Below are 16,873 nucleotides of genomic sequence, written 5' to 3'. Positions count from 1 at the left end.
AACCCAGGATTCAGACCCAGGGCACCCCAGGGTGCCCCTAACTCCACGCTCTGGCCCGACGGAGGGCTGCCTGGGTCATGCCCTGCTGGACCAGGCCTGGGAGGGGTACAGGCCACGGGCATCCCACCAGGCTGCCCTGAGCACACACCTACCCCTGGGCCAGGCAGATAGAGGCCAGACAACCACAGCCCCCAGTGCGAGCAGGTCCGGTTCTGCTTGGGGCGACCTCGAGCCTGGGCCCCGCCGCCTCTGGGCAAGGCCATGTGGGCACAGCCCTGTGACCCCAGGACGCGGGGCCCCAGCACCCCCACCATGCAGGCAGGGGCCCTCGGGGAGAGGGAGGGGCAGGTGGGAGGCGGAGCCAACCTTGACCTTCTTCCTACGCAGGCGGTGGAGGTGGGCGGCCAGCTGCACGGTGCTGAGCGTCTCGGCGTGGCGGGCGGGCGCATCGGAGACGTGGGCAATCATGGTGGTGCGGCAGTTGGCGGTGGCCAGGGTCTCCCGCAGCAGCATGGTGAGCCTGTGCTCCCTGGGGGCCGGGGAGGGGTGGGGGTCAGGGGCTGAGGGCCCAGGAGGGATGCCGGGTGGGAGGCTGGGCGTGTGGGCTGCCGCAGGGCCTCTCGCTGGACCAGGGTCAGGCCTGGAGCCTCGGGGTCAGGGCTGACCCCCACCTCTGTTCCCCACACCCTGGGCGCCAGGACCCCCCCCCCGCCCCCAGCCCTCGGGCAGCAAGGCCCGTCAGGTGATGGAGGAGCAAAGAACTGAGGGGCTCAGGGACCACAGACACGCTGGACACGCCTGACGTGGGCTGGGCTGGGCTGGGTCCCCAGGGCCCCGGCCAGGAGCCCACCACTCACCTGTAGGGCACGTGCTTGGCTCCGCTGACCAGGGCCAAGATGACGCTGCCCAAAGCCGACAAGGACAGATATGGCGGGCCCCCGGGGGCCTCCCCACCCCTGCCAGGTGCCCCCTCACAGCTGCCGAAGTCAATGAGGTGCAGGCGGCTGCGGCCTCCAGACACTGAAACCACAGGGCAGGAGGGTGAAGGCTCGGCCGCAGGGCACCCACACCCGGGACAGTCCCGCCGAGAGGGAGGGCGGCCGGACCCACACCACGCAGGCGCCACGGCCACCTACTTCCGCCCCTGCCGCACTTCTCCACACGGTACTGGTACACGTGCAGCGTGAAGAGCATGTGCGAGCTGCCCAGGGCGTCCTCGCCACCGCCGGCCTGGCGGGCGCTGCGCGCAGCCAGTGCCGCGTCCAGGTAGAAGGCCGCCTTCTCAGCCGTGGGCGCCCGCAGCTCGCTCTGGCTCTGGAGCTGCAGACAGACGGACAGCGGGGATGGCGCCTGAGTGGCTCGGGGCCGAGCCGCCACCCCCACGCGGCCCCCAAGCCCGCGGCCCTGCTCCCCGCACAGCGGCCTCGGCGTACCTGCGCCCCGCAGACGGGGTCCTCCCGCAGGTACACCCCCGGGGACTGGGTGTCCTGCAGGCTGCTGGAGGCCACCTCGGCCAGCAGGTCCCGCAGGCTCTGGTCCCGGCCGCACACCTCCACGGCCGAGACGCGGACGGAGAAGCGGGCGCCCACCCTCTCCTTGCGCTCGTCAATGAGCCTGAAGAGCCAGGAGATGGCGCAGGGCACGATGCCCAGGCTCTGGGGCGAGCTGTCCTTCCCGATCATGGTGTAGGACTTGCCTGGGGGCCAGCGTGATGAGCCCTCAGAGCCCAGCCAGACCCGGCAGCTGCTTCCCTGGCCCTGCCCGGGGCCCTCAGGGCCAACCTGGGGCCGCTGAGACCCTGGGGGCCTCTTCTGACCCACTCCGTGGCTCTACGCTCTAGGCCTACAGGGTTTCAGCTTCCTCTCCACAAGCCCCCCGCCCCAGGTGCCCACCTGCTGCCCATATGGGATATGCCCACCCCCCACCCCACCCAGAAACGGCGCCCAGCGACTGCAGAGAGGGGATGGTAAGGGGCATTTACCAAGGCTCACGTGGCCAAAGGAGAAAATGCAGCCATCGGCCCCACTGACCACCGACTGAAGCACGTCGGCCACTGTCCCCGAGCAGACCTCGGCCTGGGGGAAAGGCACAGAGTCAGGCAGCCACCGGCCTCCCGCCACTTCTGTCTCATCACGTACAGACGGTGAGTCCACGAGGTGGCCGGGAGGGCGCCCAAGACCAAGGACACAAAAATCTCCACGTGGACACACGACACACACGGACCAGACATGGACACACACACACAGCATGAACCAGCCAGACACAGCTGACAGGCACACGCAGTGTGCACGCACACACAGAAGTCACAGTGCCCTCGCGGCCACGCCGGGCACACACCATGCTGCACGCACGCACGGCACACACGGGACGCGTGGAGGAGCATCTCTGGGAAACAAAGCACCACTCGGAAAGCTTCCATGGGGCATGGGCTCTGAAAAACTTGGCCTGAGAACCAGGCCAGGAGCTGGGTGGAGACACCACGAGGGCTGGGGAGGCCAGCGAGGAAGGGGAAACACAACCGGCCTCCCCCCCCCCCCCCCCCCCCCCCCCCCCGCCCCCCCGGGAGGGGGGGACCCCACCCCCCCCCCCCCCCCCCCACCCCACCCCAGCCCCGGCTCTGCACGAGAAGGCCCCGCCCCCACCCGAGGCCGCCACTGTCACCCTCACCTGCTCCGAGTCCTGGGGGAAGACGGCATCGAAGGCAAACATCTTGGGAACGGCAGCCGTGGTGGCGTGTCGGGGACCCGTGCAGCCTGGGGGCCCCGTGGCCGGGTCATAGAGGGTCACCTGCTTCTTCCTCGGGTCCACCTTCAGGAAGGACGTGGACTCGGCCAAGCGCTGGGCCCCCTGAGCAGGCCAGATCCGCAGCACGACCTTCACCTGGGGAGGTGGGCAGGGCGGGCATCTGAGCAGCTGCTAAGTGCACGGCAGGAAGGGCTTCACGCAACTCAGGAGAGTGGGCCAGGCCCCGGCGTGGGGCCCCCGCCGCAGGAACGCGGCACCGGCACCCCAGCTCCAGGCCAGAGCGCCTCCCACATGAGGTCAGCCATGCAGGGAGAAAACGAGGGCCAGCGAGAGGAGAGGCTGGCCGGGAACAGAGCGCGTCAGCACAGCGCGGGGGGCACAGCGCAGAGGGAGGGCAGGACAGAGGGAGCACACTCCAGCTGCCCCAGTGAGCAGAGAGACAGAAGGACGAGGACGGGACCCAGAGCGCACCCCACCTCGATCTGGGGCTCCTCCGCACCCTCTCGCTGACTCTGAGGCAGAGCCAGCACCAAGGGAGCTGAACCCAAAGACAGGTCTCTGAGAGCAGGATCACCCCACACAGGCACGCCCCGGGCCCGCCAGCTCCCCGCTGGACCAGCCGCCATGGCGACCCACCCCCCAAGCCCGCACAGGCTTCAGAAGGGGGAGGGAACACACTCAGAGAGGTCGAGTGTCTCACCCGTGTCACACAGCCTGCCAGTGGGTCTCCTGAAATCCCAAACCCCAAATCTGAGGGCGGAGAGAGAGGGGCAAGCAGATCGGGGCAGCAAGACCCGGCCCAACCAGACAGGAAGGCACAGGCCCCGGCCCGCCCACAGGGTCCCCTCAGAGCCCCACGCACGCTCCTCCGAAGGTGTGTCCTCCACCCCTGATGCGGAGGACAGGGGCCGCTCACAGCCGGGGCCTCCCCACACCCCCAGCTCCCGACACCCGTGCGCCGCGGCCAGGCAGGCCGCTGAGGGGAGGGACAAGTGCCCCACACCCCGGCCCCCCACGTGTCTGTCCAGCCTCACCTCCTCCAGGGAGCCCTTTCTCCCAGCTCCCAGCCCCAAGCCAGAGGCCTTCAGAGCCCTGGGCACATCCTCCCGTGTCTGCACCTCAGGCGGTGGGCGGGCAGGAGTGTGTGGAGTGAAGGAAGGACAAAGACGCGGAGGGGGACGGGCCTGACGCCTGCGGTGCCCTCAGGGAGAAACGGGATCTGGTGCTTCTGACCCCCAGAGCCGCTCGGAACCCCAAGGACACCTGGGGAGACTCAAACCCCTCGGACACCTGTGGCAGGACTCCGGGTCAGCAGGACGCCAGAGGCAATCCCACTGGCACAGAACCCGGAAGGAAGAGGGCGGGATGATCCCAGAGGAGACGGGCATCCTGAATCCCCAGGCCAGGGGAGATGGTGGAGCGACGAAGCCTGGGGTGGGGGCCCGGGGTGGGGACAGAGCAGAGCTGGACAGGGCTCGGCTCAGCTCAGGGCCCAACAGGCCACCAGGCAGCCTCTGCCACTGTGAGTCCCCCAAACACAAAAGCAGATGCAAGGCTTGCCCGTGCTCCCTGCCCACGTTCATGCCAGCTCCTGGGGCTGGACTACCAGCCCCAAGGCCCTCAAGGGAACAGAAAGCTCAGAGGGGAGGGAAGCCAGGAACCAAGATGTAGGAGCCCAGAACAAGCGACACTGCAAACACCCCCAAACCCGCGTGGAGAACAAACACCCTGGGCCGCGCATCTTGTGTGTGGCCAAGGGGGGCCAAGTGCTGACAGGGCAAGCCACCCTGGGGGGGCCCCTCCCAGGAGAAGGCACCAGACTCCGGTTTCCGCTGGAGGACACCACCCTCCGCTCTCCGGTGAAATCTCCGATTTCTCCAGTACAGTGTAAATCAAATTACCAGCCTCATCTCAGAGCCAATATTTTTCACGGGTTTAATTGTAACTGACAGATACATAACTCCGGCGAAATTGGTTTACTGTGGGTAGTTCGCACGAGGCACCATCTCCGTCCCTTTGGCATGTGGCAAATTGACATGCAAACTCGCGCCGCGTAAGGAGAGGGGGGTCCTCCGGGGAGACGCGGAAAGACATACTTTTCTATTGAGCTCCTCCGAACCTGGGCTCCATTAGCCGAGAATCGATTCTCTTATTCCCCGACGACATGAACAAAACTATTTCATTTCCAAACGCCACTGCCAAGCAGATGAAAATGTGCATTTCCCAGGAATTTTGGGCAATTTTTTTTCAGCGTGAACTCCTGGCCGCTTCAGGAGCCAAATGGGTTCTGCGGATTGGACAGCGTTCCCGGCGGGGAGGGGACATCGCGTGCGCCAGCCCCACGCCACGCGCCACCGTCCCAGCTAAATGCCTGGGTCACTGTCTGCGAGAATCCTTTCATTACCGCAGGGAAATGACAGGGTCTTTGCGCCACACAAGCACGTCTCCCCCGTAAATGTTCAGATATTGCAAAGCCCCGCTGAATAGCTGCCAGGTAGGGAAAAAACACATTTTGCATAAAAAGGGGCTTGAGACGGCCCAGGCAGTCGTGGGGGGAGGGGTGCCTTCTTTAATACCGCAAAATGATGAATTACCTTAAGTGGTACATTAATGTCAGGAATCGAGTGTAATCTAACTTTCTTTCCTCTGACAATGTTAAATGCCTTTCAGGAGGCATTTCTAACTGTGTGCTCCTCGTGCAAATAACATCCAGGGAGCTGGGGAGGGGGCTCTGGGGGGCACGGTGAGAGGACCAGGACGGGCGGCCACGGGCTCCCTGCCACAGGGGACCAGGGCACAGCGGTGGTCTGCCGGAGAGAGGGGAGGAGCCCCCGCCCTGGAATACTTGGGTGGGGGGCCTGGCCCCAGGGAGACGGGGAGGCCTGCTGGAGCCCCAAGTAACACGGCGGCGGTAAGAAAGCAGCGTCCGCACCACGAGCCTCCCCAACCCTCCAGCCACCCAGCCCCCACCCCAGACGGGCCGAGTGACCAGGCCCAGAGCTGCTTAGAGCCCCTTCCCCACGGCCAGCTCGCGGTGTCCTCCCTCTGGCCCCGGCACTCCCACCGCCCAAGCAGGGCCCAGATTCCCCACTTCAGCAAGCTCCCGGGGGACACATCTACCTCCGTCTCAGGGCGTGGTGGTGATGGGGTGAGGGAAGGCTTCCTGGACGTCTGGACACGGGGACTGACCTCCGGGAGGCCGAGCACAGAGGATACAGCAGGAGGGCCAGGGGGAGGGTGGGGTAGGGGCCTGGGGAGCAGCTCGGGCCCGGGCAGGGTGACCCCTGCAGATGCATCAGACCCCTCTGCAGACCCGTCACTAGGAGCAGAAGCCCCCTGGGGCGTGTCCTAGGCGGCAGGACAGACTGAGTCCAGGGGTGCGTGGAACCCCCCCCCCCAGCTCTGCAGGGGTTGGGCCTCTGGGCACTGGAAAGGCCAGACCCAGTGCCCGGTGGGCAGCCGCCACTCTCAGGGAGGGGCAGAGCGGGCAGAAGGCCAGGGAAACGCGATGGGGTGCACGCTCAGGGTTGGGGTCCTGTCCTCACCCCAGAGCCGTGTGGCCCTGGTGACAGGCCCAACCCCGCTGTGCCTCCAGAGGCACAGAATCCCCCCACTAATGCACGCACACAGAGCCGCACAGGCAGGCCCCAACCCAGACTTGGGGGGCAGTCACAGGCAACCCAGATGGGACCAGGACAGAAACCGGTCTCAGCCAAAGGCCACAGGAGCCAGGAGGCAGCCAGCCTGTGACTGGGCGAGGCCTTCTCCACTCTGGGCCTGCGTCCCCACCTGAAACCGGTAGCGTCCTGACTCAACTGCTCCCCCACTTCTCAGGTCAGGCTGCGGCTGGGCTTTGCCAGGACTCTGGATAGCTAGGGGATCCCACCCTGCCCCCCCGGACCCCCTGAGGGCAGCACACCAACAAAGACGAGGCAAGGGGGCTCTTGGGGCCAGACCCCACCCCTGAGTCCCGGGAAGCCCTGGCCGTCCCGCCCCACACTGAGACCAGCCCGTGCCCCTGGGACCCTCCCACCCACTCCCTGTAGGCCCACCACAGTCTGCCAGGCTCCCTGCCACCACGTGGAGCCGTCAAGGTGGGCCTGGGCCTCCGTCGCCCCATCTGTACACTCACCAGCCTGGTCCAGCCCAGGAGAAGGAAGCATCCCCTCCATCTCCCGCACCCCATCCCGCAGCTGCCCAGACACCCCAGGCTCGTGCCACCCCCCCAGAGTCACCCCCAAGTCAGGGCAGGGCCTACCTTTCCGACACTGCTGGGGTTGTCCTTGGCCTTGGAGGAGGCCCTGAGCAGGCAGGGGGGCACAGGGGGCGGCCACAGCTGCAGGACCCCACTGAAGTCCGTGGGGTAGGTGGAGGCTCCTCGGGTGGCGGGGGCCGGCGGCGGGTGGGGCTTCTTGCGCTTGGAGGCCAGGCTGAGCTTCTGGGCAGCCCTGGGGAGGGGAGGGGTGGAGAGGGCAGGGGCGGGAGGCGTGGGGAGGGGAGGGGAAGGGAGGAGAGGCGGGTGCGGGTCCTCAGAGCTGTCCTGCCACCCGCCCCGCCCTAAATGCAGCTACACGGCCACAGGTCATTCCCCCCCAGCCAAGCAGGGGTCCCCGGGGCTGGGGCCACCATGTCCAGCCCCTGGCAGCTCTGCCAGTACAGGCCAGGCGACAGGGGCCCCAGGCAGACACAGGACCCCGGCCCCTCTCCACACCCCACACTGAGGGCATCCCCTTCCCCCCACCCTCTGCCTCCCCAAGTCCCCAGCTCAGCAGCTGGACGGGACAGCACACGCTGGGCTCAGCCACTCACAGGCTGTATGACCCACACGTGGTGACTTAGCCTCTCTGTGCCTCGATTTCCCCATCTCTAAACATGGGATGACATGACCACCAGAGGCCCTCGTGTATAGCCCTGAGGAGCGAATGCATTCAAGGCACCCAGCACAGGTGACACAGATGGGCCTGGGTCCAGGTGGCCCTGGTTCCAGATGGCCCAGGCCTCCGTCAGCCCCCCCACCCTGCCCGCCTTCCCGGCGAAAGGGGCTGGAGGTCAGAGTAGGGCCAACTCAGGGCTGGAAGAAGCTGCCCACCAGGCCTGCAGGCAGCTCCCCGCCGCCCCGCCCAGCTGCCCCTCTCCCGGTCCTGCTGCGCCCGCCCTCCTTCTCCCAAAGCCCCCAGGCCCCTGATTCTCACCTGTGCCCCTCAAAGGGGCCCGACAGGAGGGCCTGTACCCTCTGGGCACACGGCCCCCAGCCCGCCTCCCACTCAGAGCAGCTACCGGCGTTTTGCTTAACTCCTCTCATCTTTCACAGGAGCTGTCTTTTAAGAGACCCCAGGGACGGCTTTCCTCCTAGCGAGGTGTCATCAAGGAAAATAAAAGTAATCTACGGTGCGGGGCGGAGCCCTCCTAACTCAGTGGGGCGGCTGGTGCACGCCTGGCAGGGGCGGGGGCCTGTGAGCGGAACCCACGAGCTGCCCGGACAACCCGGGCCGGGGCCCTCAGCCAGAGACGCGGCCCCGATTCCTGCCTGAGCCCATGTGCCCTAAACCCAAAACCGCCTGAACAGAAGTCCCCAAGACGTGGGGGAAGAGCAGCACAGGGACTGCCCGGCACCAGCCTGTCCTGGGAGGCACCGGCTGGGCCCTCAAGGAGACTGGACAGGTCAGCAGACCACCACGGCCGAGGTGTGCCCCCGCTCCCGTCACAGCTGGCTCCCTGCTCCTCCCTAGGTCGGGCAGGGCCACCCAGGGTCCCCAAGGCTGGGGTGGGGCCACCCTGAACCCCCCAAGGCTCAAGGGTACGTGAAGGCCAGGAGGATGGGTAAGGCGCTGGGGGAGACAGGACATCGGGCTGCAGAGGCCACACCAGAAGGCAGTGCTTTGCCTGCTGCTCAAGGCCACAGACGGCTCTGCACCCTCTGCGACCCTCTCAGGAACCAGGGTGTCCGGCACAGACCTCAGCCCCCTCCGTCACCCTCAGGTCCCAGCAGCGGAGCACAGGGAGGTGTCCTTCCCTGCTGGTCACGCCCAGGTCTCGCCTGGACAGAGGCTGGGCCAGGAGCCATCTGAAGTCCCGCCAGCCCCACAAGGCTGGAACGGTACTGGCTGGGCGTCTCTGCCCCGTGGTCTGACCTAACTCGGGGCACCCCCTCCTCCCTCCCTGGCCCTGGGTCAGCCCCCGCAGAGCTGGGAGCTGAGAAGCTGTGCCCAGCCTGCCCAGCCCTCCAGGTCTCTGTTCTTACAGGCTTGCCTCACCGGGCATGACTCAGAGGCCTCGGGACAGCACTGTCTCCTGTGATGAAATCCAGCTCCCTTCAAAACCGGGACAAGCCCGTCAGCCACTGAGCAACTGCACCTCAGCTCACACGGTCTGGGGGTGGTCTCGGGAGGGTCCCAGCCTTCTGGGTGCACAGACCTGGTTTCCAGGCAGTGAGGGTGGGGGAGGAAGTGATGCCAGGCTTCACAGAGGCTAAGAGAACACACAGGCACCACACTCAGGACCCCGAACACCCACTGCATTGTTGGGGAGCAGGGTTGGGGTGCGGGGTGCTCAAGGCAGAACCTGCAGGGGGCGGGTAGGCACGTCTGAGTGGTTTGGCTCTAGAGAGGAGACTTGGAAAAGCAGGACTTCACCTGCACGCACAGCTCTCCTCGTCCTCAGAGGACACCTCCCCCGGGAAGCCTGCCCTGATGCCCCCACACTGGGCTTCCCCAAACCCTGTGCCTGCTGCTACCACAGGAACCATTCCACGCCCTGAGCCACAGGTTCACACGGCTGTGTCCCATCAGGTGGGGGCTCTGGAGGGCAGGGGTTTGCCAAGCCCAGGCCTAGAACACAGGGAAGCTCAGGATGAGGCCCTGAGGGAGGGAAGGAGGGAGGGAGTGAACTAATGAATGAGGGAGGGACCGAGCTCCTCCAACCTCCCTCTGAGCCCCCAGCCCTCTCACCTAATCCCAGAGGCCTTTCCCCAGGCTCACTGGCCCGGGTCATATATTAATTCACATAAACAGAAAAGAAAATATTTGCCTTTTTACAAAGAAAAATTTCCTCTTCCAAACAAGAAGATAATTTCACAGGCAGTTGGCCTTGATGGTGAGGTCCTTAATCACCCTGAGGAGACACACGGGCCTGTTTGGATGTGTGGGGGGGTCAGTTACGGCCAACCCAGGGCTTCCTGCCTGGGCCGCCTGGAGGCCGGCGGACCAAGCCACATGCCACATGCTACGCCCCACGCCTGCATCCCCCCCTCAGAGCTGCCTGCTAAGGGGGCCTACGCCTCCAAGGCCAAGGCCCAAGGTCCTAGCAGCCCTGACCTGGACCGCTGCTCCCTGCCATGGCCTGCTTGCATTTTCCACGTCACCTGGAAACTTCACGCTGAGGCTATGAAGCTGCCTCACGCACCCTGCCGGTGAGGGACACCTCTCCGCGGGGCCCTCCTGCCCGTGCACCTCTGGGCAGCACCCGCTCTGGTTCTGGGCCTCTGCCAGGTGCCACACCTGACGTTCCATGGCCTGGGCACCCGGGCTGACGTGGGGAAGGGGGCTCCGCTGAGGCTGCAATGGGGCAGCGGGGGTGCCTACGAGTGCAGGGGGCTCCTGTCGCCGAAGGAACCCACCACTCCCCCTGCCTTGCACCTGCCCAGAAGACCCCCAGCAGTTCTTCCCACGCCATCTAGATTCAGGGGTCCAGGAGGTGAGCCCCGGAAAGGCCCAGAAGCACAGGTAGGAGAGAGCGTTAATGGACGCATCTCGGGGGAGGAGAGGCTGCAGAGACAGGAAGGACGGGGACATCACACAGCGTCCCGAGGACTCGGGAAGGGGGAGTCAAGGTCACCAGAGCCTCCGGAGAAAACGTAATTACTGGCGGCCCGGCCTTTTCAGGACTCTGGTGGGGGCTGGCATGCTGAGCTCTCAGTCACAGCTGTGGCTGCAATGCCCGAGTGACCCACCCAGCCCAGCTGAGGCGTGCAGGGCGCCGGGCCTCACCCCTGTGCCCTACGCCCTGTAACAAGACCCTGGGCACCAAGCACCCACAGAATCACCCCCACCTTGGCTTGCCCACAGCAGGGCGAGGGGCTCGGAGGTGGTCGGGAAGGTCCGCGGCTAGCATGCCCGCAGGGAGTGCTCAGGGCCAGTGGAGAACCCAGATCCTGACCCCACCCTGTCCCGTGTCCACTTGGCAAACACCGGACTCCTACTCAACCCTCAAAGCCTGTGTCCTGCGGCTCGGCTCCTTCAAAGGCTCCATGCTGCTGTCAAAGGCTGACAGACCCCACCCCGACTACCAGAAACTTCCGAGGGGCAGGGCATAGGCTGGGTGTCAGCTTTGCCCCCCAGATGCCCAGTGAGGGATGCAGGTGGAAGCACGGAACATGTGCTCAGCTCGTGCCCGAGGCCCCCCGGGGTCCAGCAGCTCCTGGTCTTTGGGGACTCTGGACAAGCCCCTTTCCCCTCTGAGCCACAGCCCCACAAAGCAAAGAAGGGCACATACAGCTGAGAGCACCCCACCTCACCCCAACAGTGAAGGGTGCCACAGCCCCAAAAAGCAGAGGGTCTCGGGCCCAAATCAGGCACGAGCTGGAGACGGTGTTCCCATCAGGAACACCCACCCCACAACATGGCCCATGACCCTCCGGAAGCCGCAGTGACTGGGGGCATCCAACAGGCTGGAAGTAATGGCAGCCGGCAGTGTCCACCCCCCACCCCCCGCCCCATGCCTTGTAAAGCAGCCCCCAGCCCCCAGCCTGAGCGCTTGTTTCTATGGTAACTTCCCAAGGTCAGTGGAGGCAGCCTAGCTCGGCTGGAGACAAAAGGCGCACCCCTCCTGCGGGCCCTGGGCTGCTAATGAGCCAGTGTGGCCCCCAGACCCCGGAGCTGGTCTTCGTCCTCAGAGGGTCTCAGGCTTGAAATCCCCCAGCAAGCACGGCCTGATGGAGCGTGGCCGCTGCCCAAAGTCCAGGGGCAGAGACTACCCAGGCCAGGACACCTCCCGAGGCCCGCTTTGCCCCTCTCGTCCCCTCCACAGGGCTCCCGGGCCCTCCAGGCAGGCCCCACCTGCTCCGTAGCCAGAGTCCCAGCCAGGCTCTCTGCACCTAACTGGGGCGGTGAGCCCGCACAGGGCCACGATGCTGTGCTCACCAGCCCGGTGGCCCCCAACACCCCACCGTGTGCCCGCCACTGGGCCAAGCTGACGCGGCGCACTCTCCTGGGATCAGGGGACCAGATTAGCGCCCGCAGGGGCTGCTAATGGGACAGTGACCCGTGCCGGGCCAGCCATCACCGCTCATTACCAACGGCACATCCTGCATTCCCCACACCGCAGGGGGAAGCTCGGAACCCAAGGGCATCGCCGGGGGGCGCGCAGGTGGGAGAAGGGACCCCCTGCTCCCACACACCACTCCCCCGCACCCCGCACCTTGCTGACACAGCGCCCCGGCCTGCCAGGCCTCGTCCACGACAACCGACGGCCCAGGACCTGGTGTCTGCGGGGCCACGCAAGGCATCCCAAGGACGCGGACGGAGCAAACACCGGGCCCCGGTCGGCCCCGCGCACTGGTGCTCGGGCCTGGGATGGGGACCCACTTGGTTCCTGCTGACAGTGGAGCCAGATCTGACAGCAGAGCCATGAGGGGATGTGCCAGCAGCCCCCCAGGAGGGGGAGCTCGGTAGGTGGGGTGTGGGTACAGCCAGCCCCCAGGACAGCCTCCCAGCTCACCCCAACCTCCTCGGTCACCCAGGGATGCTCCCCCGGGCCCGTTCCACCCCTGTGCTCCCCGACTGCAGGGACAGCTGCCCTGAGACCTGCCTCATCTGCCTCCCGTCCACGGCCACCCTCCCCCTCCTGCCGGCCCTGGCTCAGGGCCGCCCGAGGACATCCACCACCCACGGCTGAGCGTCCTCCCGCTGGGCCAGCGTCCTCTCAGGGCCTCACAGACATCAGCTCGCTGCACCTCTGAGGAAACTGAGGCACAGAGAGGTTACGTGACTTGCCCAGGGTTGCACAGCTCGGAGCGGCAGAGTTCGAACCCTGTCCTTGGCTGTACCCCACCCCCAGGGCGAGAGGCCTCCACTCACACTGCCGTCGATGTGGCTCCCTGAGAGGCCGGACGGACGGAAGGACGGCTGCGAGCTCCCCTTCTGCTCGACTGCCGGCAGCGCAAGGCCACAGATCTCTCCGGGAAGGCCCGCAGGCTGCCAGGCCAGGGGCTGAGGTCCCCAGGCCCCCTCACACTGTCCGCGCCCAAGCTGCCCCCAAGCCAGGCCCCGGCCCTGCCTCAGGAGGACGTACCTGAGGAAGAAGGAGGTTGCGGCTGACGGGCCCGTGGAGGCTCCCGCTGGGATGCCTGGGGCTGGGGTGACCAGGGCCGTGGTGCAGGCCCCACCGCGGCTCCACGTCTTCGACGCGCCATCAGGGCCCACGGACAGGGGGCCGTCCCGGACCGTGTCTGCCACCGCCACCGCGGCCACCGCTGCTTCAGCCTGGAGGGAAGCAGGGAGCCCGCATGAGGGACAGGCACCCATCCCTCACCGGGGAGCCGGGGAAGCAGGCCTGTGCACCCCAGAGCCCAGCAAGTTCCCTGGGCCCTGCACGCACGGGACCAGCCAGCTCGGGGAGTGGCTGGAGCAGAGGTGGGCACAGACGCCCGCCCAGGGACTGGACTTTCCAGCCCCTCCCCCTTCCAGTTCCAGAAACAGAGTGACCACAGTGGTCAGGACCGATGGACAGGGACCACCCCCTCACCCCTGGGCCATCTGTCTGGGAGCACCCAGAGGCACGACTGAGAAGAAAGCACAACAAACGTTTGTCATGAGCGCTAATTGCCCCATGTATGATAATACATTGTCTTCCCATCACCTGAAATACTACTCTGGCATTTCCAACTCATTAGCTAAAATAAATTCCGGAAAGGGAGACAGCCTCGTAACGAAGCACAAAGATAATTAAACGCGCCCCAGGACAGCGCTGGCAGACTTGAGATCCGGCCACTGTATATTACATTTATGCGCACGTGTCGGGCCCTGGACCCCCAGGCCAGACCTGGCTCTGGAGGGGGATGGACGTCAGCCACCCCAGCCCCATCCCCTTCCCCAAGGCTCCCCAGGCACCACAGCCCGGTCCCTGGGGCTTCTGGCTTCACTTGGCCCTGAGCCCTGTCCAGGGAGTCCTCTGTACCTGGATGAAAGGACAGGGGACTGTCTGGTGACCCTGCCTGTGAGGAACCCAGGGGGCAGCCACACTCTAGAGGGCCTAGCGTCCTCGGGGTCTCCCAAGTGACACGGCCACAAGCCATGTCAGGTGGCACTTCAGCAGAATAAGCCATCATGGGCCCCAGGAGGAATGTTCTGGCAGGAGGTCCCACCACCTCACAGCAGCATCCCTCCTCACCATGGCAGAGGGCCTCACCCCACCCAGCCCGTGGTCAGCACCAGCTCCCAAAACCCCCCTAGGGACACAGCAAAAACACGTCTGCAAAGGAAGTTCAAAGGGAGCCCCAAACCTTAAGCTGGATGGACGCCAAGCACCCCCACCTGGCCCCCCTGCAGCACCCCCAAGGCTGCAAGGACAGGTCAGTGGGAGAGAAGGGCCAACCTGGAATAGTCCAGGCCCTCGCCAGGCACTGTGCTAGCGCACCACACCCTGCCACCGGCCTCGCATCTGCCTATAGGGCAGGAACTCCTATGCATCCCTCAGAACCCAGTCCGGCCAGCCCTCTCCTTCTCCAGGCCACTCCCTGTGCCTTCCCTGGCCTCCACCAGCCCTCACACCTCCCCCAGCTTCCCCCAGTCTACGTAGTGCTGCCAAGTCACAGAGAAACAAGGCCAGGCTCAACTACCCAGCACCATATTCTCCGACCCCCCAAGCTTGCATGAGCACCTAGTACATGCCAGGAATCAGGAGGCCCCGGAGGGAGCCTCTACACTTGCCCGGTCTCCTCCACATCCATGGCACCTTGCCTGGCACATAGTAGGTGTTCAATAAATCTGTCCTCCAGGAGCACAAGACGTGGCAGGGACACGCGGAGCTCACGGCCAGGAGGTGGGCCCTGTGCCCCAGGGCAAGGGGGGGGGCTGCAGGAGCAGAGGGGCACCCGCTCACAGGGAACATTCCACAAGGGGGGGGCGGTCAGCCAGGCCTGGACCTGGGTAACGGGAACCGGACGCTGCTTCTCCTCCAGGCAGCTGTGGAGCTCAAGGCAAATGTGAGTGACGTGGGGCAGCCAAGGTCCCCGACAGCCTAGACGCTGCCCACTTCCCCTGCGGCCTTACACGCACGTGACGTGCGACGTTCCCTCACCTCAAACGTCAGTCCCCTTTCTGTCACTTAACATACGTGCTCCCCATGAGAGATCTAAACTCCTTTGTCGAGCAGAGCGGTGGAGGACAGGACTGATGTTAAAAGCTGCGTCACCCACAGGGCCTGGCCTGGGTCTGGCTGAGCAACCTCCTGAGCAGCACACGGCCGGGGGCTCCCGGGGACCAGGGAAGGGCTCACCCCCGCAACGCCCCTGGTACCCGCTGCCCCAACTGGCCCGAGGCGGGGCCCACGTCCAGCGGCCCAGGCTGGCCCGGCTACGCTGGCCAGCAAGGCCGCCTGGATGGCAGGGGACAGGGCTGTGAGGTCACGGCCCCACACGGCCCTCCACCCACTCCCGCGGGGCCCAAGCATCCCACCTCCCGCGCCGGCATCTCTGCCTTCAGCCAGAACATCCGGCCCCACCAGCAACAGTGCAGGCCACCCAGCCTGCCTACGGCCGGCCGAGCCCCACACTGACCTGTCGGGGGTCCCGCACGCGCCTCGGCTCCGCCGGCCCACGAGCTGCCGAGACCCGGCTCCGGCCACCGGGAGGCCGCTGCCGATTCCTGCCGGAAGCAGACCCCAGACGCGCCAAAAGAAGCCAAGGGGGCGGGGGAGGGCGGCGGGAGGGAAGACCACGCACGACACGACACAACACGGGGACAGCAGATGGGGGGGGGCAGGGGGGGCGGGCGGCCAAACAGAAAACGTGACGGAGGCGCCACAGCAGCAAGGAAAGAAAAGCATGAAGAGAGGAGCGTAAGGAGGGCCCGCCGTCCCAGGAGGCCCCTGCAGGAGGCTCCAAGAGAGGAGAGCGTAAGGAGGGCCCACCGTCCCGGGAGGCCCCTGCAGGAGGCTCCAGATCTCTCTGCAGGGTGCCCACGACGGGGCGCCAGGGTGCCAAGGAGCACGGCTTGGGAAACACCAAGCTAACCCATTCCTTAGGAACCCTCTGGGCCTGCATTCCGCATCTGCAAGGCTGTGGCCCGGGAAGCACAGCGTTTCCCAGCTCCTCAGGACAAATACCTCTCCGGGGGCCACTTCGTGCCCAGAGGAAAGGTGGGGAGGCAGAGGAGGAGGTGGCTAAGGGGCGGCCAGAGCTGAATCTTGCCCTGCAGGGGGCACGGGTGGCATCGTCCACTGGGCATGTGCCAGGCCCCCTCAAAGCTCTGCCCAGTCACCCAGAGGGCCCCGGGCTGGGACGGTCCTAGCCTCTGCAGGTGCCTTGTCCCACCCCCGTGTCACAGAAGCACCTCACATGGAAGTGGGGGCCCATCTGTCCAACTTCCACTCCACAGGCGGGTAAACTGAGGCCCAGAGGGGGTACCAGCAACGGGTTAGCCAGGTCAGAGGGAGAAAGCTCCCTCCATCCCACGCTGTTTCGGGCTTGTCCCTGAGGACAGGTGAGCACCCACCAGGGACCCCCGCCAGGGTTCATGGGAAGTGGGGGGAGGCAAGCAGGCTGGCACACAGGCAGCAGGAGCCAGGTCCCCAAGCCAGGGCCACCCAGCCTCCATGGACAGAGGGAAATCCTGGCTCCACCAAAAATGACCTCACCTCCCACTCAAAGCAGCATGCAGCACCTCCTCCAGGAAGCCCTCCATCCTCCCTGTCCAGGCCGAGCCTCCGCTGCCCCAGCCCCTGTGGCGGGCTGGGAACCCTCTGCTCCAGGTCCTCCTCCACGAACTGTGGGGCCCTGGGTAGGGCCCGGCCTGTGTCTACAAGACTAGGGAAGGTTCGCACAGGCTCTGCTAGCCTGGACCCAAGGTAGCTGCACCCTTCACCCAGTTACTCAGTCCCACCCTCAGCCGCCCCAGGCGGTGCTACCTTTAGC

At 65.9% G+C, this 16,873-nt stretch overlaps 1 protein-coding gene across 3 annotated transcripts in view; it reads right to left on the bottom strand.

Annotated features, from left to right (window-relative positions):
- Nucleotides 1–16,873, bottom strand: part of KIF26A (kinesin family member 26A) — a 38,809-nt gene that overhangs the window by 5,310 nt on the left and 16,626 nt on the right. For all 3 annotated transcript variants that reach the window (XM_029238278.1, XM_029238279.1, XM_029238280.1), the window contains 8 exons: nucleotides 13,033–13,223; nucleotides 7,004–7,193; nucleotides 2,668–2,880; nucleotides 1,982–2,075; nucleotides 1,434–1,696; nucleotides 1,137–1,320; nucleotides 858–1,020; nucleotides 367–529 (listed from right to left, as the gene is read on the bottom strand). In XM_029238278.1, coding sequence (XP_029094111.1) covers nucleotides 367–529; nucleotides 858–1,020; nucleotides 1,137–1,320; nucleotides 1,434–1,696; nucleotides 1,982–2,075; nucleotides 2,668–2,880; nucleotides 7,004–7,193; nucleotides 13,033–13,223 — 1,461 coding nt within the window. The remainder of the gene's footprint in view (nucleotides 1–366; nucleotides 530–857; nucleotides 1,021–1,136; nucleotides 1,321–1,433; nucleotides 1,697–1,981; nucleotides 2,076–2,667; nucleotides 2,881–7,003; nucleotides 7,194–13,032; nucleotides 13,224–16,873) is intronic.

This window comes from Monodon monoceros, unplaced genomic scaffold, assembly GCF_005190385.1.
Source record: "Monodon monoceros isolate NGI ecotype Baffin Bay Population unplaced genomic scaffold, NGI_Narwhal_1 Super_Scaffold_21, whole genome shotgun sequence".
Lineage (NCBI taxonomy): Eukaryota > Metazoa > Chordata > Mammalia > Artiodactyla > Monodontidae > Monodon > Monodon monoceros.
The sequence above is the reverse complement of the archived record's forward strand: the minus strand, read 5'-3'. Positions and strand labels throughout refer to the sequence as shown.